The sequence below is a fragment of the Syngnathoides biaculeatus genome, chromosome 22, assembly GCF_019802595.1.
Source record: "Syngnathoides biaculeatus isolate LvHL_M chromosome 22, ASM1980259v1, whole genome shotgun sequence".
NCBI classification, from domain to species: domain Eukaryota; kingdom Metazoa; phylum Chordata; class Actinopteri; order Syngnathiformes; family Syngnathidae; genus Syngnathoides; species Syngnathoides biaculeatus.
The window spans coordinates 12,480,055-12,503,777 of NC_084661.1; the positions used below are offsets into that span (position 1 = coordinate 12,480,055).

General features: G+C 43.1%; 2 protein-coding genes across 2 annotated transcripts; one reads left to right on the plus strand and one right to left on the minus strand.

The window, feature by feature from the left end:
* Positions 1 to 215: 215 nt before the first annotated feature.
* ift140 (intraflagellar transport 140 homolog (Chlamydomonas)) lies at positions 216 to 23,633 on the minus strand. The gene is made up of 30 exons (XM_061810669.1): positions 23,306 to 23,633; positions 22,082 to 22,241; positions 21,745 to 21,966; positions 21,387 to 21,508; positions 21,177 to 21,307; positions 20,842 to 21,017; positions 20,667 to 20,758; positions 20,481 to 20,587; positions 19,191 to 19,333; positions 18,913 to 19,116; positions 18,657 to 18,729; positions 18,379 to 18,470; positions 18,172 to 18,299; positions 17,978 to 18,095; positions 17,445 to 17,566; positions 17,229 to 17,364; positions 16,899 to 17,030; positions 15,486 to 15,700; positions 4,314 to 4,491; positions 4,020 to 4,210; positions 3,460 to 3,555; positions 3,252 to 3,384; positions 2,950 to 3,093; positions 2,671 to 2,799; positions 2,154 to 2,336; positions 1,878 to 2,081; positions 1,595 to 1,804; positions 1,345 to 1,508; positions 983 to 1,124; positions 216 to 896 (listed from the first exon to the last, which is right to left on the minus strand). The coding sequence occupies exons 2-30, from the start codon at positions 22,226 to 22,228 to the stop codon at positions 717 to 719; spliced, it is 4,314 nt and encodes a 1,437-aa protein (XP_061666653.1). The 5' UTR covers positions 22,229 to 22,241; positions 23,306 to 23,633; the 3' UTR covers positions 216 to 716.
* Positions 5,660 to 14,338, plus strand: tmem204 (transmembrane protein 204). Its single transcript, XM_061810670.1, has 3 exons — positions 5,660 to 6,668; positions 7,861 to 8,016; positions 13,252 to 14,338. The coding sequence occupies exons 1-3, from the start codon at positions 6,389 to 6,391 to the stop codon at positions 13,494 to 13,496; spliced, it is 681 nt and encodes a 226-aa protein (XP_061666654.1). The 5' UTR covers positions 5,660 to 6,388; the 3' UTR covers positions 13,497 to 14,338.
* Positions 23,634 to 23,723: the final 90 nt, after the last annotated feature.

A 23,723-nucleotide genomic window follows, 5' to 3' on the forward strand; every position in this document is an offset into this window, starting at 1 on the left:
ATGTAAAATGCTTTACTCACATTTTCTTCAAGAATTTGATCCTTAGCTTGATTTGAATGTGCCAGAGGCTCCTCTGAGTCCATTTTTACAATTTGCTCAGTCGCTGCTGAAGGGTATTTGACACTCACCTTGTATACCCGAAAGTTGCCATGGTTTAGCACAACACAAATCTTCACAACGTCAACAAAACCATTTTCTTTGTAGAAAAGCATCAAAACATTTATTTACACATTGTATATTGAACTTATAGTACAATGGATTCCATTGTACATTTTCCACATGCGTACACAAAATTATTTTTTAGGCACATACAATATCATTCAATATTTTCACACAGTTGCACAAAGTAGCAATAAATGACAAAGCAATAAACAAATGGACTGGTATTGTGTATTTTGCTGACTGATGGCGTGCCGCATTCCCCTGACTTCAGAGCAGGCGGCATGCGTTCAGTTATGGTGTAAATATGAGCATGAATGCTTGTCTGTCTGTACACAGAACTTGCGACTGACCAGCAACCAGGTCAGGGTGTAGTTCGGCTTTGACCCAATGCCAGCTAGGATTGGTTCCAGCAGCGTGTGAGGCTGAACAGGTTAAGAAAAATACATATATATTTCAGCCGAGAGGACATTATTCATAAATTGTCATCATTATGGCTGCTGAATGTAGACAATAGTGCCACCCAGTGAAACAGTTGGGGGGGAGTCATTGGGATTTTAGGGAACATTCAAGTCCTCCTCCACTTCATCCTCCTCCTTCTCGTTGTTTTTCTGGTCCCCAGAGTACATGGTGAGACCCATGTGCTTGTGCATGGCATCCAGGCTGCCCGGTTTAACATAGTATCGGATATTTTGTGACGGTACCACATTCTGGAGCTCCTCCAGCTTGCTGTAGGCCTGGAGAAAATCGAGGGAGGTTAGAACGATTGCAACTTTTATTGAATTACATTTTGAACGTTTAAAAAAATAATAGCAATAATTACGGCTTTGAAGTTGCCGTGCTGACAGTGATGGTCGATCAGGAAACCAAACACGTCGCCGACCCGGACGGCAACATCCAACTCAGGCTCCTGCAGTAACCCTTCACATATGTTTAGGGCCTCTTCGCCATCTTCTGCTTTCAACCTGCACACAAAGTCATGGAGAAGACTATCAGAAGTAAAAATGTTATCAATAGAATAAGAATAAAAACAAATATAAAATAAAAAATGTATACTATTGTTCAATAGTTTGCAGTCAATTAGAAATGTCCTTATTTGACACTTAGATGGGTGTGTTTTTGTTGAAACAAAAATGTCTGGGTGACCACAAACTTTTGAAGGGTAGCGTTCGGCATAATTCTTACCTGCGTGCGTTAATAAACCTCTTAATGAGGGTGATTTTGCGTTGCAGCTCGGCTCTTTTGGCTTCCTGTTGTCCATCTGAGTTTTTTACTTTGGAGAGGCATTTGACTGCCTCACTCAAAGCATCCAGGGCTTTCTCATAGCTCTGATAGTCATCAATTTCCACCTTTGAAATGGTTAAAAAAAAAAAAAAGTCTGTATTATTGTACATTGGCAGTCATGTCGAGAAGGGAGACTGGAGCACGCTGCTACCTGTGCACGAGTTTCATAGAAGCCAGCAAGTAGGTGCGGCGCTCTCCCTTTTGTGTAAAAAGCAATGATGGTCTTCAAGATCTCCGGATTTTTCCAGTCTTCAGACTGGAGGTAGTTGGCGGCCATGATGAAAAGCTCCTTCTGACGACAAACGTTGGCAAAAAGTACGATCCTTTCCGTGTCCCCTGATTTAAGGAGTGCCCTCATAGCCTGTAAGGAAAACCATGTTAAAAAAAAGTGCTGAAGTAACACAAGTTGTGTCCATTACCGAGAAATTTCTTACCTTGAGCTTGTTTCCGGCCTGTGTAAACTTTTTGGAGGCCAGGTGGTAGTTCCCCTGACGCACACAGCACTCAGCTATCTTCTCCAGCAGCTCCTTGTGAGCCTCTTCAGACAAGTCTTTTGAATCCGTCGCAGTCATTTTCTCAGCAAGCTCCTCTGTGATGGTCAGGTTCTCATTTACACACAACTCCAGAGCCTGAGGGTACTGCGGACACGAACATGGACAAGTGAAAGTCAGTGTATGAAGTCCCTGATGGATGTAAGCAAGGACCAGTACCTTCTTGGCTGCAATTAGCAGCTCTACAGCCCTTTTATACTGGGAATGTTGGATGAAGAACTCGGAGCAGCGCGCCAGCAGGGCAGGGTCCGAGCTTTCATTCAGATCCTCAGCAACCATCTGAAGGGCTGCAAATTGCTCTGTAGCAAAGGCCACTTCCAGAGCTTTGGAGACGTAACCAGCCTGCAGGACCACAGATAAAGATAATAATTTGTGGGCACATTAGCAGATCAAATGTTAAATTGCGGGCACGAAAAAGTCATTTGTGACATTGAATAAGGTAGCACGTGTGCGGAAAATACACATTTCCAAGAAGTAAGTGTAGTATATTGTGTGCATAAATTAGTGGCCATGAAAAAAGTAGAATATGCATGAAATAGCAATTTGTTACTAGGACCGGGGCATCAGAAAACATGTAAACTGTTTTAATGCCAAGCTTATGTAACACTGCCCTCTTGTGGAGTGCTATGGGATTCATAGCTAAGAGGTTTTTGGGATAAACAGACAGTCGTCATACTTTGTGGTAGAGCGAAACCGCTCGGTCCATGTGGACGGCTTTCTCCTCATAGTAACAGGCGGCTTCCATCATGTCCTCCGGGTTACTGAGCAGAGCCAGGTTCATCAGCTGGTCGTCCAGACCATTCTCCTATTCGGTGATAAGATGAAACACGAATAATAAATGGACCAAAATAGCATCACAATGTTGAGAAATGATGAAGAGAATTCTCGCCACGGCTCATCACAATAAAGAAATACCACTCAGTTGTGTGTTAACAGAATCAGGAGACTCACTCACTTTACAAAGTCGTATGGCGTTGTTGTAGGCCTGTGCTCGAGTGTAGAAGTGGACGGCTTGTTTGATGTCGTCGTGACCCTCGTAATGGCGGGCCAGGTGGTACGACGCCGCCCTGTCGCCTGTATCGATGGCTATCTCACATGCCTGTTGAACAAAAACAGTGAAGAAAAACTAAAACTAAGAGAAAATGGTAAGAATTTTGTTGTTGATAGAGTGGAAAGTATCCAAATATACTGTACATTTTTGAGTGAGCTCGTGTGCACAGGCTTATATAATGTTAATAATCTATACATCCAAATAACCTTATCGACATTTCCCATGTAGCAGTGAACCCGAACTAGAGAGAGGTAATCCTGAGCCGATTCATAGAATTCCAGAGCTGAATCCATTTCCGACTGGCTCTCCAAATACTGGGCCCACCACTTGTAGAGGTTCCTGTGGTGATGAATTATTTGTTGTAAACTGTCTGGGAAGAATCTGTCTGTGTAATTGTACACTCTGTGGACATACTTGTCTTTCATTCTGTTTACGTAGATCTCCAGAGACAAAGGATCATCCTGGAGCATTCTGGGCACATCCACTCGGTGAGTGTCGGATTTTTCGTAACTGGAACAATAATACAAGAAATTACAAAGACAATCCAAAAATTGGTTTCTGTAGTACTGTAATAGGGATGAGGGGAAAAAAATAGTAATGTTCTATTAATTGCGTATATAGCCCAAATTGTAAATATATCATAAACTACAATACCCTAACAGTTCAATATAATTTTAAACTCACATTACAACATTAACCTTAGAAATAGCTTACAAATGATTTGATATTGAAAAAGAAAATGCAGCAGAGGTGCACATATATACAGTATCCACTCAACAACTTTCACTTTAGCTAGCTTCTCTTGCAGTCGAGATGTATCACTTCAACATAGTTCCCTGACACAATACTATTTTGCTATCTAGACAGGACTTTGTTGGTATATTTGGTTGTTTCAGAAAACACACCAGTAGGAGAATTTATGAAACGTGAACCGCAAATATGCAGCGGATTCCTTTACTGCAAAACATTCTTACTTAGCCAGGGCCAAGCTCTTGTCACCCATGGATTCCAGATAGCGGGCATAATTGTAGTAGGTGGTGCGGAGGTGGATGCGATCATGATTCTCAGCGATTTCTAGTGCCTTCTCACATTGGCCCGCCGCCTGATAGAGATTGTTGAGAAGGTCATAGCGTTGACAGCTCTTGTACAACTTTTCAGCATCCTCCTATTAGAGAACGGGAAGGGAAGGATGACAACTCTGTGTTGTCTGTGTATGGAAAGAAAATAATGACAATGTAGGAAATGGTTTCAATTTGTTCGGATCCTACCAACATGCCGAGCTGAATGGCCAAGGCTGCTATGTGGGCCTCGGGCTCGGGTTCTGCCTCGGCCTCCTTCAGAGCTTTTGCTGCCCTGGCGTTTCCCATATTGCCCAGACACACTCGGGCTACATCCAGCCGGCGGGTTTTCACACACATGCGTGCCATGTTTTCCCATACTGCTTTGCTGGTGAGAAGAAAAGTCAAGAAAATGTTTACTGTTTTTGATGAGTCAACAGAGAGAACGTTCAAATTAATAGTATCCACAAAGTCTCGTTACCAAAAAAAAAAAAAAAAAAAATATATATATATATATATATATATATATATATATATATATATATATCAAGTTTGTGTTATGTGTTCAGTGGTTTAAGCTTTTGATCATACCCTTTCTGTTCTGTAAAATAATGCAATTTCTCAACGAAAAAAGGCGTAACGCAGGCTCATCAAAACTAGAATTAAGTGCTGAAGACATCCACCTTCAAATATGTTAATTCAGATAAGACATTTATGAAAAATGGTACAGGGCATTTAATAAATTGCAAATAAACTGTTCTGGTAGTCTTAAAAAACGTTTCACCTCTCATCCGAGCAGGCTACATCAGTTCATGCAACAGGGCTTAGTTAGGAGAGACTAGTCTGTCCCAACCTGACTATGGCCGTCCATATTTATTATTCTGACAGATCACTCCATAAATAAACAAAATGCATGATGTGCGCAAAACCCCAATCACAAGTTCCCGTCTTTAACTATTTTCTTTCCGACATTCTGATTTAAATCAACAGCCTGAACTCCTTTTGCGATTGCTTAAAGTTCATATTCAAGATTCCTTAGCCATCTGTTTCATATTTGGCACCCCCTTCCCCCTCCTCATTGCTTTAGCAGATACAGATGTGTGCTGTTTATTAAAGTTGGGCAACAGGAAATAGCCCAAATCTTTAGGGGCCCGTGGTGTACAAGGGGGGCAACGGTGTCCAAGCAAAACTAAAGCAAACGACATTTGGTCCAAGTTCTCTGCAGGACCGATCCAAAATAGTCGGGCCTTATATGGATGGCCGAAAACAACGAGAGAAATACTTCAGAATGCAAAAGAGCGGCAACATCTAGAGAGCCCAAAAAGGAAAGACAAGAGAAGGAACAGTTCTCTTCCCAGCCTCTTTTCCTCTCAGGAAACACATCCTGTTGCTGACTGACTGTGGTGGCCAACGTGTTTGTTGCACACAAGAGAGGACTTCAAGTGAACGCCCCCCCCCCCCCCCCCCCCCCCCCCCACCGCCGACCACCACCCCACCCCGCCTCCCGGACCGCAGACAAAAGAATATACAACAGTGACGTCCAAGAGGGGGCTCTTTTTGGACGTTTGAGTCACACAAAAACCTTGGCATGCTCACACATTTACTGTAAGGCGACCTTGAAGGAAGGAGGACGGTTGTGACCTGCTGCTAAAGCTAACTGACAAGCTGCGACAAATCACCTCTGACCTAAAAGCATCAGCTGTGAGGGAAACAGAGAGGGGCATCATTAGAAGGAAACAGAGGGAGGTGGGTTTAGGGGACTTCTTCTTGTAGGCAGCGGTGAGACTATTCGCAACAGTGCAGGGGCTCGTGCCTTTTTCGTGCACTCTGCATACACAAATCACGATTATACGCGAAGGAGTGAGCGAGGAAGAAAAAGACCCACGGAGCAACATCCACTAGTCAAGCTGCAACCATCTGGAGCCGGTGGAATGGACCTCGGTGTCTGCTGGATTGATCCGAGCGTACCTGCAGTACTGTCAGAAGAGGAAGGCTGAGGGGTTACTGACTCGTGAATGAGGATGAATGGAGATGTTCTTTAGCTAAACATCAAGACAACACCGTTGCCCATTTCGTCATTTGTGCAACTTGCAAGTGATCTGCTGGAGGAGGAGGCGGTGGCAGCGGTGGAGGCGGAGGAGGTGGTGGTGGTTCAGAGGAGCCACGGGGTCCACGGAGCTTCTCCGGAGGAGAGCCGAGGGACCGGGCGGGACGCGGAGGAAGAGCAAGGGTTGGAAACTGAGGGAGAGGGCGGAGGAGGAGGGGCGGCAGCCACCGGGTGTCACATGGCCGTGCAGAGGCTCGTGGCTGCGGCGGTGGCGGTGGCCCTGCTGTCCCTGGTCCTAAACAACGTGGCGGCCTTCACCCCCAGCTGGGTCCTGCAAGCCCTTGACGATGGGCGCAAGAGGAGCGTGGGACTGTGGAAGATGTGCCCGACTGGAGCGGAGAGGGCTCGGGACGATCTCCAACCGGGGCGAAGGGCTCAGGTGGCGCAGAGACAATGTGAAGGGTTGGGATGGGGCTCCGAGTATGCTGGCTATCAAGAATCCCGCAGCTCTGTGAAATGTAAGTATTATAAAATAGCCTAACCAAATGACACCACTGTTTCCGTTTGGTTGTGCTATTATGTTTGTTGCTATTCAACCTGTTGGTACGATGAAACATAGATTAGCACTTCTGCCTCACAGAACAGAGTTCAGGGTTGGAATCTCGGCTCTGGAGTACCTGTGGCTTGAGTAGTTTTTTTTTCTGGGAACTCCAGTTTAACGAAGACTGTCCGTAGATGTGAATATGTATGTGAAATGTCCATCTAATATGCACCCTACGGTTGCCTGGCGACTACTCCAGGGTCATTATGACATGCTCCAAAAGTCAAATGGGATAGGTGCCTGCTCACCTGCGACCCTAAAGGGACACGCTGCATCTAAAATGGCTGGATGGATATTGAAACCTCAAAGCACATTTTCCAAACGACTCATAACGTTGAATTGACACTGCATCAAGTTATCGGTTACATTTATGAAGCTGGGGTCAAAGGTAAAAAAAAAAAAACGTTAAACCTTTGCTTGTGGTCCATGTGTTTTAACTTTACGAATTACTAACCAAAAGTGTTGAAAACGGCTTGCTCCCTTTGACAATGCAGAGTCTATTACCCAACATTTTTTTTTCCTGACAAATGATGGTTTTGGAAATATGAGACGCCAGCATTATTATTTTTTTTTTTTATTGGGCGGCGGGGGGGAGGGGGGGGGGATTTTCACAGAGTGAGCCATTCATCTATTTGGCCTAATAAAGTACCATTGACAAAAGTCCATTCAAGAAAAGGTTTGGGAAACTGCATGTCCACTGCCAACTTGGCACAATGGGCAGCATCAAAGTAGTAAAAAAAAAAAAAAAAAAGCTGCTACAATACATCGCAGCAGAGACCAAGTCGCATGTGCAAATTTCAAGTACGTCTCGAGTCTAAACTGAAGTCACATTATTAACGCAGTCTTACCTGCAGTATCTAATCTTAAAAAGAGCAAAGACCTCTATCTCATCTGCAAGTAATGATAACACCTAATCATTTCATGTCAAAAGTCCCGAGCTTCAAACTCCCAAGTGCAAGTCACAAATCATTAAAACAGTGACCCATGCTGAAATAGCAAAGCGTCAAAGCTTAAATCTCTGCATTGCAGCACCTTGCAGGGCTACCTGCTTACGGCAAGCCCTTTGGACATTTGGAGGTATAACACAAGTTTCCCTGTGGTCTCTCAAGTGCAGTTTGACATGATGCGAGCGTGTAACCTGATGGCGACCGTGGCCCTGACAGCCGGTCAGCTGATCTTCCTGCTCGGCCTGATGGAGCTGCCCTTTATCACGCGAGAATCCCAGTGGTGGGAGGAGGCCATCGCTGCACTCTTTCAGCTCGCCAGTAAGTACCAACGCTCTGTCAACTTAATAGCCTATGATGGCTGCATCTTAAAGACATCTTCTGATGAGAATATTGGGAGATAATATAGCTTCAGAAAGGCAAGCAAATTATCATCACTAATTGTCTAGACACTTATTTGAAGTGAATGATCTTGAAGGTTGGGTAATGCCATAATTTTATCGCAACTAAAACTAAAAAGTATGGATGAATAGATGGATTTTTGACTCTCATAGGGTGGGACACAAACATATTGCATCATACACCACAATAATAAACTGCTTAGATTTCAGTATTTACCTGTATATTCTTTGATGAAATAAGCCAACATATATTACAAAGTAATAATAATCCATCCATTCATGAATTTTCTTAGCTGCTTATCCGCGCGAGGGTCGCAGGGAGTGCTGGAGCCTTAATTTGGATGTATAAAGCGCCTTTAAGGGGACCTAAGGTTACTTATATGTTTATATATAATGTATATTACATATATGGCACAGTGGATCAGGTGGTAAAGAGTTAGCCTCACACTTTTGAAGACCAGGGTTTGATCCCGGCCCCGCCTGTGTGGAGTTTGCATGTTCTCCCCATGCCTGTGTGGGTTTTCTCCGGGCACTCCGGGTTCCTCCCACATCCCAAAAAACATGCAACATTAATTGAACAATCTAAATTGCCCATAGGTGTGATTGTTAGTGTGGCTGTTTGTCTCAATGTGCCCTGCGATTGGCTGGCGACCAGTTCAGGGTGTACACCACCTCCTGCCCGTTGACAGTTGGGCTCGAGCACTCCTCGCGCCCCTTGTGAGGATAAGCGGCAAAGGAAATGGATGGATGGATATTAAATATATATCGCCGGTGTCGTGAGGAAATTTCATATGCCCAAATATGGTCAATTTCACATTTTTTCCAAAAGGAGATACGGTTTGGTCTGTCCTCATTATAGTCAGTTATTTTTTTTACCCATTATCAAGCAATCTTAAGTGTTGGAAATAGCTTGAGAACAAATCTATTAATTCTCTTGAACGCTTCAACTGTTTGGGACAGGTAATAAGGTATAATACTAATTTGGATGATGTGATGTTTCGGAACTAAAGCAAGATGTTTTGTTTATTTTACTTTCTAGAAAGTTGTGATTTGGGAAATGCAAGGAGTCTGCCTGACACTGATGATACTGTATGTAAAGATACCGGTACACTCATCAATCGTGTTTTTAATGATAACACTTGTGTATGAGGTTGTATCAAAAGTTTGGGGGTCATTTAGAATCTTTTTATTCAAATTTTTTGAAAGAAAAGCGCATTTGTTTTTGTGTATTCCTGATTAGTGTCAGAAAATGGATCCAAGTATTGGGACATCCACAGGAACTAAACATGGGACATGTTATGTTGTTCCCCCTTCACACCCAAATGAGACAAAGCTCCTCACGTATGACGTTACGGATCGTGTCTTTTCGGGCACGGCAATGGGAACGGAAAATGGCATTCCACGCACTTCCCACAGTTAGAAGCATATAATTCTCCACAATCTGAATTGTTAATATTCAGGATGAACTCGCTCAACCCCTTGACTGATGAACTGCTTAATTAAGAGTTGCGTCCCAAGACTTTTGTGGCTCCTGTGCATTGTGTAGGGACCCTCAGTCACTTGGCTCTGTATCAGTCTACTCCGAGTCTAAATTTAGTGTTCGTCCAGAGCCCGTGAGCCAGAGCTGCAGCGAGCGACTGGTGGGCGCCAGGATATCCCTGCTCAGGACGAGGAAATGTCTGTGACTACCTGTTATGCAAACCCCCGAGATGAAGAAGGAAAAAGCCGGGAGGGGGAATGCACGGGAAAGACACTTTCGACAGTGACTGTGTATTTGTGTTGTATGTGTGCGCAAACTGCCTGGAGATACTTTGTGCATGTTTGTTTCTGACAGTGTGTGTGCTGTGGTTGGGGATTTTAGAAGGTAAATGTAACTACATGGTAATAGCTTCTGTAAATTAACTACCCTACTGAAGTTTTCTTTATAATCATGAGCGTTGTTTTTTTTTCCAATGTCTGTTATCTGAAGACCTTGATTACAGGGTTGACAATCACAACTACTAACAACAGCAAATTCAAATTAAATGTCTCCGTGACCAAGAAAAAAAGACATCAAACATGTCTGGGAGATCAGCACGTGGCTATTTATAGCTTATACGACAATGGTCAGGGATGATCGATGAGAATGTCTTCATGTATACTGACAAAGCTAAAACAACACACACCTATTTCCTATCCAAAATTAGAAAGGCTTCCTGGAAACAAATAGCATCTTCCAAGGTTACTGTCTGACCATATATGGTCAACAAAGCAGCTTAAAGATGACATACTATGCGAACCAAAGAATGGATATTAATCTTAATATGGAAGAAGATGCAAGGGAAAAAAATGTGGAATGTCCTTTGGGACAAACAAGAATGTACATTGGAAGCCAGGCCCTCTCATACAACCTTAAGTTCCCTCTGACCTTTAAAAAAATCTAAATATATAAATGGTCCAAATCCTTGGGGAAAGCATTTCCAGACAAAAATGCGAAAAGCTCCACCATGGAATGAACTCCAAAGTTCGATTTTCACTTCTTGGCCGTGCGCAAATACATGCTATGAGTTTTATTTTTTATGTGTGTGGCATTTTACTGGTTAAAAGATCCATCCATCCATTTTCTTAGCTGCTTATCCTCACAAGGGTCGCAGGGAGTGCTGGAGCTTATCCCAGTTGTCAATGGGCAGTAGGCGTAGTACACCCTGAACTGGTTGCCAGCCAATCACAGGGCACATGTAGACAAAGCCACACTCACAATCACACCAAGGGGTTATTTAGAGTGTCCAATTAATGTTAATTTTTGGGAAGTGGGAGGAAACCGGAGTGCCCGGAGAGAACCCACGCAGGTACGGGGAGAACATGCAAACGCCACACAGGCAGGTCCAGGATTGAACCCAGAACCTTAGAACTGTGAAGCCAACGCTTTACCAGCTCATCCGCCGCGCCGCCCTTGTTAAAAGGTACATTACATGATTGTTGTTTTTATTTGAGGAGGAGGTGGAACAGATTAATGTCATTTATATTCATTTCCGTGAGGAAAGATGACTTACGATACGAGTGTTTGAAGTTACGAGGGTAGACGAGGAACAAAATCAACTCGTCCATCAGAGCGCAGCAGTCGTAATCACAGCACTAGTGAATGGATTTACTGTAATCCCTACATGAATGGAGATATTGTTAGCCTTTATCACCTTCTTTCTCCGGAATGTTTTCATTTTGATAAGTGCCAAACATGCTCGCTTCTGACTTACAATATTCAGGTCCATTCCAGTGATTTCTGCTTCACGGTGGCGGTTTCACCCCTGGAAGATGGAGTCTCTGTTCTAGTGTGAAAAGTCAGGTCACGTCATTACCGGTCATGGGACACTTGCTATAATAACTGATCGTCAGCGTAGTGCCCCCCGGCCCCAACCACACCGGAGAGTCCCAAATCATTTTTTTGCCTGTCTTTACTGTCTTGATTTTTTAAAAACGTCACTTTCAAGAGGAACCTTATTGAGGTTTTTCTCTTGTGACCGATAACATCGAACTTCCAGTACACTGTAGGAGCCTCGAAGCCCAGGGTGTGGAGGGGCAGGAAGGAAGGATGGAAAGAGGAAGACTGGGAAGGAAGCTGACGAGATAAGCGTGTGCCAAAAAGGGGGTTCACACAGCCCACCCTGGCTGCAACCTGGACAGGAGATTTTTCATTTTCTCGGATGAGGAGCCAGGCGGGTTAAGCACCAAAGCCACTGAGCAAACACTGCCGTGTTACAGTTTGAGTGGTCGACACAAACTGATATGCAGACATTATTATTCACATCCTCACTTCAAACAATGACAACCATCTTAGTGCAAAGGTGGTGGGGGCTATAAATGAACTCAAAAAGCTTCACTGCAGGAAACTGACTGATTTATATCGAGTATCCACATTTCCAGGGATTATTTTTGGGAACTTTTGGACAGCGGAACACCGAGGATTGTAAAATGTGATGAAACTACTGAACGGTTTAATGCAGGTTTTATCAATGGATAAAATCTTCGTAAGATAAATGTGCAGGAAAGGTGTGCGTTTCGGGGACGTGCTGATCCAATTCAAAGTATCAGCAGGAAAGTGAAGAGCAAAAACAAGAGTTCTTCAGATCTTGAATTCTAAGACAATGCCTCAAAAGTAGAAGGAATACAAAACACATCAAAGGCTTTTTAAGAGCGCATTATTATCCCCTGATATTTTTAGATCATGTCAGTTTTCAAAGCCTTTATTTACCTAAAGATCAGTGATGAAAGGGCTTTGAGACCTCAGTAAGTTTAAAAGTTGATGAAATGTTTACTTGTTTTAAGCCAAGTCACATTTTCCTGTGCTGTTGACAAATAACTTTGCTTAAATAACGCAATATATTCTTCATTTCATTCCTTTATTTGCCTTTTTGTTTCCTAGTCTCTACATTGTACAACAGCAATAGAATTACTATGGTTCCGATACATTTTAGGAAATTTTTTTTCATGCTAAAATTAGATCAAAATACATGTTAGTACAATGTTCACGCAACGACCGAATGGGTCGCAGATGTTAACTATTAAAAGAAATAAAAAAAAAAACAACAAATATGTTAAGAGCGGAGGTGAATGTGGAATCGTATGGGTGGAGAATTTCGGGAATCAAACAATGCGACAGTAAAAATAGACATCAATGAGTAACCATGTATCCAAAATATGCAACCAGCAGAATGTTTGTAATTGTTTGTTTTAATGTTATTATGGACTTTATTCAAATGGGAGACACCTTTGTCCGTAAGGAAATGTGAGAATATGATTAGAGTACGCCACTCACATTTTTGTAAATATTTTATCGTACCTTTCCATGGGAAGGCTGAAGAAATGACAGTTTACTGCAATGTAGTCAGTGTAAAGCTTCTACGCCCACAAAAAATAATAACACAGACTCATGAATGTCCAAACTGCTTGGAACAAAAGTGAGCAAACCCCTTCAAAATATGTCCAAATTAAAGCTCGTGAGCAATTTTCTCTCCCTGATGTCATGTGACTCAATAATGTACAAGGTCTCATGTGTGAAAGAAAGATTGTCCTTGAATACTGAAATTATGAGTCGCAGACACAATCTCGTACATCATTTTTTTGCCAACCTGTCTCGCTCTCTAAACTAATTCACTGGTCTTCCTTTGCTGACGTGCAGGTTTTGTCCTTGTGATCGGACTGGTGACCTTCTACAGGATCGGGCCCTACACACATCTGTCTTATTCCTGCTACGTGGACATAGCCGCGTGCCTGCTGGCCACCACGGCGGCGGCCATGCTCATCTGGAACATTTTACACCGCCGGGACGATTGCCTGGCGCCGCGGGTCATCATCATCAGTCGTTCGCTGACGTCGCCTTTCCACCCACGTCTGGACAATGATTACGTGGACTCGCCATGTTGAGCAGAGAACCTTCGAACAGGACTGCTCCATTTTATTAAACGGGCTTCCCGTGGCTCAACATAGATCCAGCCGCATGTGTTCAATTTCATAATCCACGGCTCATGGATGTCATGTCACTGAGTCAATATTTCCTTTCGAGATATTTCATTCATTGGTGGAGAAATACTGAGCTCGATTTAAACCCCGACACTTTCATGCCTGCCAAGCAGAAGATCAAGCTGGACCTTGATTGTTATATGTGCACTTATTCAAAAGTCCTTTTGCATGACTATGAATTGGAGTTGTGAAAGAACGAATACAAAATCGTAAGAACAGAATACCTCGTTTTTCCTGTCGTTTTGAAGCATATCGAAATGGAATGGTGATATATCTAGTAGGTTGAAACATATTAGTTATTCAAGCAAGGCTTCTTAGTGGGTCAATGTATTATTTAATAGGAAACCTACAATTTAATACAATTAAAGCAAAAGGGGGATATTTACTCTATGCTTTATGAAAACATGCACTTCTATATAAGAGCAGGCAACAACTGAAACAAACACACAATACTTTTTTTGCAAACCATGTTATCCACTTAGAGGTCTGCTTGATTGTGGTACATCCATATACTAATTTAATAATTGTTTGCTGTATTAAAACACAGTGCTATCACTAAGGTGTAGTAATACTTTGGATTATTATATTATACAGCTGTAAAGAGCCCTTGTGGATCTTCCACACATTCTTACACAGGGCATAAATAAAAAACAAAATAATACATCTTCTAAATTCAATAAATCTGAATTTCAATGCTGATGGTTGTCTCGGTTGTATCATTCTACATATTTTTTGTCATCGTATCTTCTGTTGCGGTCTTTGTACTTTATACAGTATTATATGCGGATATATTACAGTATATTACCAAGCTACCACCTCTTCTTCTTCTTTTCCTTTCGGCTTGTCCCGTTAGGGGTCGCCACAGCGTGTCATCTTTTACCTCTGTAGTTCCTAAATCGCACATTCCAACGTGATGGCTAAAAGGCAGTAAGCGGGCGATAACCCTGCAGTCAAGGACGACATGAATTTGAGGAAATAGCACAGTCTGGGATACACACATTCCAGCCTGTATCTGATATTGTTGCTTCATTCCGAGGATTTCAATCAAGCATTTCAACGATGACATTAAGCCCCATTGGAGCTAAAACAATTTGAGTGAAAACTCAAAAGCCTCTCCTGATACATTCTTGTCAACTTTTTTTTGGAATATTTTATACAAAATCCTTGCGAAAAGTGAAAATTGAATGAGCTTGATTAGTTTTTGAATCACTAGCCAGAGTCAATTCAGAATCTGGCATTAGATAAGGGTAGTGGGTATGGGCGGCTGTTTTTATAAATCCAACACAATGTCCATCATTTGAAAAGCAGCAAAAATAGCCATCAATGAGGAACTTCGTAAAGCTGTCATCAGAGCACGGAACATCCGGCTAGCGGGACCTTTTCCCACGTGATTGTTCAAATGTGAAGTGACTTTTTGTTCAGGTGTGAGCAAAGCAAGGGCCTACTGGAGAGCACTGAGTCACATAATCCGCTTCCATTAATATCACGTTGACGCGATCCCATGTAAGTCTCCCAAGGACACACACAAGAACGGACGCACGTACTGCACGTACAGTCCACACCTTGTGCGTGAAAGAATGGAAAGGGCACACTGGCAACTGTGCGCGCATTTAGAAAATGACATCCCCGAAGTACACACCCAAATACAACAGAAAGTCATATTTACAAACTGAAGAGTTCTTTCCGTCAACACAGACTCAGTGGGAAAAAAAAAAAGATTTAATTCAAAGGGTTCTAACCCACTTGCTTAAAGTTCTGGGTGAAATGTAAATTAAATGTTGTTGGATCATCTTTTGAAAAGAGTAAGGATTTTGCTTTCATATAGAACAATCTGACAACAAATGTGCTGATGTGACATACACAGCACTGAGTTGACCGAGTGTGACTTCTTACCTCTTGATAAGTTTGATGGACTTGAAGGCTTCGTCCATGTGGCCGACGGTGAGGTAGAAGCTGAAATTGAGCATGGCGTCCCGCGTGGACTTGTCACAGGTCTCCAGGCCTTCAAAGTCTCTGAGCGCACGCCTGGAGACCATTTGGGGGAAGAGGGCAACTGACCCTCGTGATGGCTGGCTCTGGTTTGCAGGCGCCGATGTGGCGGAAACTTCCTTTAGGACACAACCAATAACCACGTTGTCAAGTTTAAATAAGACCAATACAGTGCTGTGAAAAAAGTGTTTTCTCAAATTCTTGTTTTTTTTGTGGTGACCTCAATTTGCTTGAGATCATCAAATGCATGTAAATAGACAACAATCAGGAAAGTAAACATAAAAGTTTTGTATTTATTTAGTGGGAAAAAAAAGGTATTCTAAGCTACCGACCCTGTGTGAATACGTACCGTAGTTTTTTCACACGCTTTCAACCCTGCGGTTTATGTGTTGATGCGGCTAATTTGTGCATTTTTTCTGACGGCCGCAAGGAGGCACTCAAGCGGAAAAGGTAAGAGTGAGACCGGTGGAATATATGTGCCGAGGAAGTGACTTTTACCGGTTCCACCCTGTTAGCGCTGCGCTACCGTATTCCTGCCGTGTCTCAGTGATTTTTACCGGTATGTTTTTTTATGTTGTTAGTGCAGCACTAGTGTTAGAGTGGCGCTGGTGTTAGCGCGGCGCTAGCGTTAGCGTTAAACTCTCTGTGTACCGTCTTTCTTTGTAAATATCTCGTGTTTCGATGTGAGTTTCAATGTGGGCACTTGTGGCTTTTACACAGCTGTGGGGTCGTACAAATGTACTGGGTGAGGCTTATAACCAGGTGCAGTGTGTAGCCCGGGAATTACGGTAATTGCCCCATAAACTTAATAAATAGTTGGCCCACCCTCAACAGCAACAACTGAAATCAAGTGTTTACATAACACGCAATGAATATTTCACATCTCTGAGGGGAGATTTTGGCCCACTCTTGCTTGCAGAATTTCTTTCATTTAGAATAAGGCTGTAACACAACAAACTACTGTCCAGATGCACTAATATATAGCTTGGAGAAATGGGTAGGAGTCATAGCAAATGACAAAACATTGAAGGATAAGAGCAGAAACTATTGACTACACTGGGAAACGTTTGTGCTGCTGGGGATCAAAAATGTTTAGCTTTGTGAAGGGAGGGCACAGACAGGCACTTACTTCTGATTGAAAGAGACCACCCCTCCGAAATAATAGCTGGGATATGTTAAACCAAACAAAGTTGCATATTAGAGTGATGGTGGTGGTTGGTGCCAAGGAGAATAACAGAGGTAACAAAAGATTTCCAGAGAGAAGCTACAAGTAAGGAAAATGATGAACAGACTAAAAAGATATTTGTGCAGCCTCACCTTGCAGCTGAAATAATAGTATGGCACATCAAGAGCAAGGAGTGCTTGAAGGCCTGCTGGTTTGGGGTAGCAGTCCTGCAAGAGGAGGCCGTGTTCTTGAGTACAGAAGAGGGTAACCACTGACACATCCACCTGGGGGGGGGGGGGGGGGGGGGAAGAGAGAAAGAAATCAAAGGAAGGACGTGCAGTTATGAGCAAACTGCTACTGAGTAACACCATCAACATTAAACAATGTATTGTTTTATTAATTTTGACCCTTCATGCTGCTATATGAAATAGGGTGCGAAAAAAGCTACTATAACCAGAGGATTATGTCAGTGTTGACATTACCGTATCCCAGTAACCAGAGGATGACGTTTCAGAGCTGACCGGCACGGTCTCACACACAAAGAGTCGAGGTTCACTCTCGTCCCAGAAGTGAGATACAGGGCATCGCCCGCTGAGCTCGCTCTCCTGAAACCGCTGTCTAAAGCACAAAAAAGTGGACCTTTACAGAAGCAGCTTTTCAAATAATAATAATAATAACAATAAGGACCCTTCACTTACCTTTCGCTGTCTTCAGGCTGTGAGATACCACTCGATGGTCTGCCAGTGAAGAAGTCAAAGTGGGTCACGGTGTCCATTTCAATGTCATAGAAGTACACTTTTTGGTCGGGTCGACCATTCACCTAATAAGAAAGAGATGGAGGAATCGATTTAGAGCAGGAAAATCAGGAAAAATACACTTGAGACAAATAGTTAAAGACTGGTCAGTGGTACCTCAGTAAGCAATGTTTTCTAGTGGACACCTATACTCATTAAAAGACTTTTAAAACACTATATATATGAGTTTTACTGCTCTTCCATCATTCAATAAACAACTTAATCCTGTCTGTGGTTCTCCTTTCCAAATGTGAGGACATTATAGTAAGTAAACAGTAAAAACATGTAAACATCTGCTAAAAAAATAATAATTATATCACGGGGGCATAAACTATGAACTGTAATAAAACAAAGTATAACAGTTACACGGAGAGGAATGAAATACATAGATTCAGAGTTAAATAAATGGAAAAGGAGAGCGTCTGTTGCACATTCACCTGTGTGATCAAGATGCTGACTTGGCCGCCGTTGGCGTTACACTTGACCGACCGCAGGGCACCCAGATTGGGAATCAGGTCAGCCAGGTTCTTGGCATTGCAGTGAGCTTTCGCGTCCCTAAAAACACGCACATTCTTGTACACAAGTATGGACACGTGATGATTAAGCAACAGTAACGTGCGTGTTACTAAACCTTCTCGTGAGGTCAAAGACTCTTATATGCGACGTATCTGTGCCAACCACCAGGTAAGACTGGCACACACCGAGGAGCACTGGGTTACCCTCTGCTTTGGAGAAAGTCAGTAACTGTTTCACTGTACCCTAAATGTGACATACAAGATGAGTTGACTCGGGTTCTGTTACTAAATTACTCAACCGCATCTTCCCAAAGTCAACAAACCTGTGGCGTCCGGATCTGGACTCTGTTAGGTTCCACCGTGTACAGGTTCTCACCGTGTACGGCTACTACGTGGGAGTCACAAGGGAATGATCCTGGGGAATAAGCGGGGGGGGGGAATTCTAATCAGACGTTGTGTTTAAGAAAAATTGTTTTGGGTTTAAAACGGCTTATCTCTCACACCTTTTACAAAATTACGTGGAGAAAAAAAAATGGTTAATGGGTCAAGCTGTGATTTGGACTTTTGAGTGCACATTGAGTTCATAATGTAAGAGGCGTACCTTTATTGTGGAGAGCTGCCCCTGACATCTCAAACACGGTAACCTGTTTGCCGCTCCAAACTGTTGCAGAATCCTAATCGGGGTGGGCACACAAAAAGAACCAATGTGACACTTCTGAAAGCATCTGGATTAAAGTTTCAGGTCCTGAACAAAGAGTCTAAGTCTAAGCCAGGTAACGTAAGCGCAACTTGGTTGTAGTTCGCAATGCTTGATTGATTGACATTTAGTTTGATCGCAAACGCCCTTCACTGCTTACCTTGGTGACGCAGACCCCCTTGATGTGCATTTCGGACTGGAGAGCAAGGTGCAGTCCCGTGTGGAACTGGGTGATGCTGAGCTGGGTCGGCGTCAACTGCACCGCCGCCACCTGCTGGCTGCAGTGGGCTGACATCACATGCTCGTGCAAGATCACCACCGTGTTGGAATTGTTGGCTGCCAGCAGGTTCAGACTGGACCCCCACTGAAATGTAGAAAAAAAAACTGTGTCAGGTATTTATCAACACATAACAGAACAAAAGTGTGTTAGGGTAGTACCTGCAATTGAGTGACATTCCCTTCTATTTCAGTGGGTGTCTGTAGCTTCCACTGGGCTTTGGTGTCACCTCTGCTGCGGTCCATATGGACCGCCATCTTCCACATTGCTATGCGCCCGTGACTGGTCCCAGCAGACAGAATTTCTGGAGAAGTCAAGAGTATTAGGGAATACGAGCTGACAAATTGCAGTCATATGGTAGTATTATATATAGTATACAGTTTAGTATAATACAGATAGAGAGATGCCTCGGTTCTTGACCATAATCCGTTCCAGAAAATGGTTTGAGAAGTGATTTGTTCGAAATCGAATCGATGTTTCCCATTACAATGAATGGAAAAAGAATTAATGCGTTCCAAGCCAAACAAATTGGGCTTATTAAAGGATTTTGTAAAAGCTTTTCTTGATAATAAACTGCATAGTAGAAATGCATGTGTAGTTTAAATACTTTATATAATAAAATAATTTAAGAAATATATTTATTTTTTGCTTAAAATGTATACTTTTGTAGTAGAGTATGCTAGGCTGGGAGCGCATTGCCATATTTGTAGCGACTTGGCCCCCAGGCTTGTTTTTTTGTTTTTTTTTTATTAACAAAAGTGCAGAATAAGTTTAAACAAGCAACTTGCCTTCTTTGGAGCCATGATTGGGGGTTAAAACAGTAGTCCTTGATAAGAAGAAAAACAAGTCACTACCGGGACAAGTCTGTGTACAGAGGCTGTGTTATACAGAATAGCAAAATTGCGCTGGTTGCGCCACCCGCGTTATGTCATTTCCGTTTTTTTTTCGGGGGGCGTTCTAATAGACAACAACAAAGCGGGTCGTGGGTCAGCTGGTTTGGCCGCGCGCAATATGTTATTCCTGGGTTTTGTCGAGGGCGTTCAAGTACCGATTTTAGTTCGAAAACAGAAGCAAAAAACAAAATCTCAAAATTTTTGTTGAAAAACCGATTTGTTCAAAAACGGGGACGTTCGAGAACCGAGGCTTTACTGTATAATCATTACAATCATTGTGAACCACAGTTCGCCAATCTTTGGATTGCTTGCCCACTAATAGTGCACGTGAACTGAAATGAAGGTTGGCGACTCACAAGCCCACAGAAGAACAGATGTGGGTGAAATAAAAGAGAGGAGGATATTTTAGAGGATGTTCCTGGCACCGCTCTCCCATTCAATCACTTCTACTTAACAGCCCATGCACTTTTTTTTTGTCAAAAATTACTACAAGCATCTAAATTTATCCATAGGCAGTAAAAAAGTGCCCAGCAATGTGTCAAAGTTGTCAATACTTACCTTTCCCTGCACAGTAGGAAACGCAGTTGATCATCTCACCCCTCTCGAAGCCCAGAGTCTCGTCAAGGGACAATGCATAGTTTTCATTTCGCTCGAGATCCCACAGCCTACAAAACCAAATCAGGTCAGACGACCACGTCAAGTGGACCATTTGTGCTTCAGTTGTCGCGCTTATGGTACACCGACCTGATGAGTTGCTCCCCTGTTGCTGTGATAACGAGACCATTCTGGGCCCACACGATGTCGACGTTTTGGCCACTCTTACTGCTCAGTTTGACCTTGAAAAGTACGTTTTTAGGAGATCGATATATCAAATGCATGTAGGTGATATGAAAGAAGCTTTTTGGTGTGTTGAGCGCACCTTTTGGAATTCCTGGGCATCCCCCTCAGGTCCAAGAGTATACTGTGAGAGCATCATAGTGTCAGTGATGACAGTGAGTGACTGCCTGGTCTCCATGTAGAACATCTTCTTGATGGCGCCGTTCATACTGAGGAGCACGCTTGTTTTGCCATGCTCGTCCACGCTGTGTACCTTACCTAGAAGGCAAGGAAGCATCAAATCGGTGGGTCTCAAACAGAACAGTCTGATAAAATAAACATAAGCAACAAATGACCTCCACTTGCCTTTGCTTTGATCCAATCAATTACACTTGAAAAACCACACTCACGCCTTAAAAACGAGAGACTCTTGCTTACCATCCGCAGTGCTGACGTAGAAAGCGAGGCCCTCCTGCGGCCCCATCTTGAGCGGCGCACCCTTCCAGCTAAACATATCCAAAGCGTTCTCATCCCCGCTCACGGACGCGCGAGCCAGCATTTTCACATCGCTGCAGCGAAAAGCTTACACTTCACAAAAAATACATGATTTTGCCTACCAACTATTGGCTCTCTGTCCCGTTTACTCACTCTCCAGGCGAAGAAGGTTTGAATATGCAGCAAGTGACCGAGGAGTTATACACATGCTTCACTTGGTGGTTCCCTTGAAGTCTTCCTCTGGCGTCCACCCTCCAAACAGCTAAATCTCCACTCTGACGTTAGATAAATGTAATCGAGATTTTCATTTATGAGCTCAAGAGCAGTGGTTCTTAACAGTTGTCACCCTGGGACGTGCATATTTCTATTGTTGTGAAGTCGCAATTAAAAATGCGCAGTTAGTGTTTTAACATTACAGTACATTTTTTAAAAATAATTACACATGCTTACATGTCACAACTCACTAGTTCAGCAACAACAACAGTTCTCAGTGCTCTTAAAAGAGACTCACCTGGTCCCCAGTTACCAAGCGACTTCCCGAGCTACTCCACTCCAGCAGTGTGATGCGTCCTGCGTGCGTGCTCGGCAGGGCATTTTGATCCCCGGAGGGGTGCGACAGAAGCAGCACCTCGCCATTCTCCCAGCCCAGAGCCAACACTGGCTTTATGGGATGCCAGCATAGCATCGTGGGCCGGTGAGGACGCTCAACGTGGCAACTCTCCACGTGCTCACCCTGGATTTAGATGGATATTATTTAGAGAGGGAGATATTAAATTGGCATGTAAAATGGGGAGACAGACAGATATTTAGAAGCTATTTGACAATTTCATAACCATACTCCTGTGTACCTGCTGCAAGTAGATGTTGACATTTCCCCCAGCGGTCGAGTTACGCGAGGCAACAGCCAGTATGGACAGGGCCGAATGCCACATCAACTGAGAGGGCTCCACACTGTTTTCAGGGGTCTCAACACGGTGGTCGAAATACACCGCCATCTCCTCAGTGGACCTGACCGGGTGGGGCACCGATGACAAATGAGTACGTGCAGGGGATATTGTGCATATAGAATTTGGAGGTGGCCGCAATTACGGCATTATATTGCCGAGACACCAGCGCATTAAAAATAGTAGGAAGTCTAAAACAATGGACAAAGAAGAGCTGTGAAATTTTCATTCCTGAATGAACAGACTGGTAACAACCTTTGGCTCAATTTTAGCCAGGAGAAACTGATTTGTAACAACAACCAGAAGTACACACAACACCTGAGTGATGCTTGATTATTTGTAATTACATGCTGATATTTACTGTCAATCAATTTCAAAATTTCACTGATGCAGCAAGTTCAAACACATTGAAGAAGTAGATTGAGTGTTTCTGTAAAACTGTACTCCATATTGAATTAAGGTTTTCCTCACATCTACGGTTATTTTTTAGGTTTGCGGGTGAGCTGGAGCCCATCTCAGCTGATTTGGGGCCTTGGACTGGTCGCCAGTCAATCACAGGGGACATTGACAAGTTTTCACAACTCTGGACAATTTAGAGTCTTTAATAAACTTAACATGTAAGTCCTGAAACGTGGAGGAAAAACCCAAACAAGTAGAGAGTAAAAATGCAAACTCCAAACAGCCGCCTTTGTATTTGAAATCATTTGCTAGTTGTAAAATTATTTACAATATTTCTATTCTTCTCATGTGTATTTTTTCATTAAATTGACTGATATAATGACTTTACTGCTTGTGCTCACTGGGCTTGTCAAGAGTCGCCTCAATACTGGCATTTTTACGACTCCGGAGGAATTTTTACCGGATTATGACTCAATGTTTTCATGCAGTGTTGAGTGAATCACAGGACTATAGCTAACCATATTAAAATATGTTTTAACCAAAAATGCTAACGGCGTTTTTCTGTGCCTGGTTTGCAATTTTAAGTGGCAAAAAAAACACATGCTAGTCTTGTCTAGTTGTTTAACAACGATAAATGTTTCACATAACTTTGCCTGCAAGTACACTCAAAATAGTCCACTCATTGTCATTTGCGTCTTTTTTCCCCACACAGGTGACAAATAAACATACCCTGGATGGCGTTTTTCCTTCCAAACGGTGCTTTAGAGGGGAGCTTCGTGTTCGTTTTTGAAGAAATCTACATCGAGAGAGCTAGGTTGACAAATGCTCTCCAGGCGGCATCCATTTTGGATTTCCCCACCTCGGCTAGCTTGGACACATGATCCAAATTGAGCTTAAACCTCCCGCGACAGCCTTCTCAACAACAAGAAAGTACGGAAATTTGGTTAAAAAGTCTTTCCTATACTGTACCACTGAAGTAGCTGTTAAATTTTCCAGCGTGTCACGTGGAAATGTTTTAGCCCTTGTGTGGCTACGAGCGTCCCTGACAGTTGCCCCTGACAACCTCCGAGGTTGAACGAGAGACGCTTACGGAAATGATCGAACATTACCGAAGTGTGATTTGTCGCGTTTCGATATTTTTCAAAAA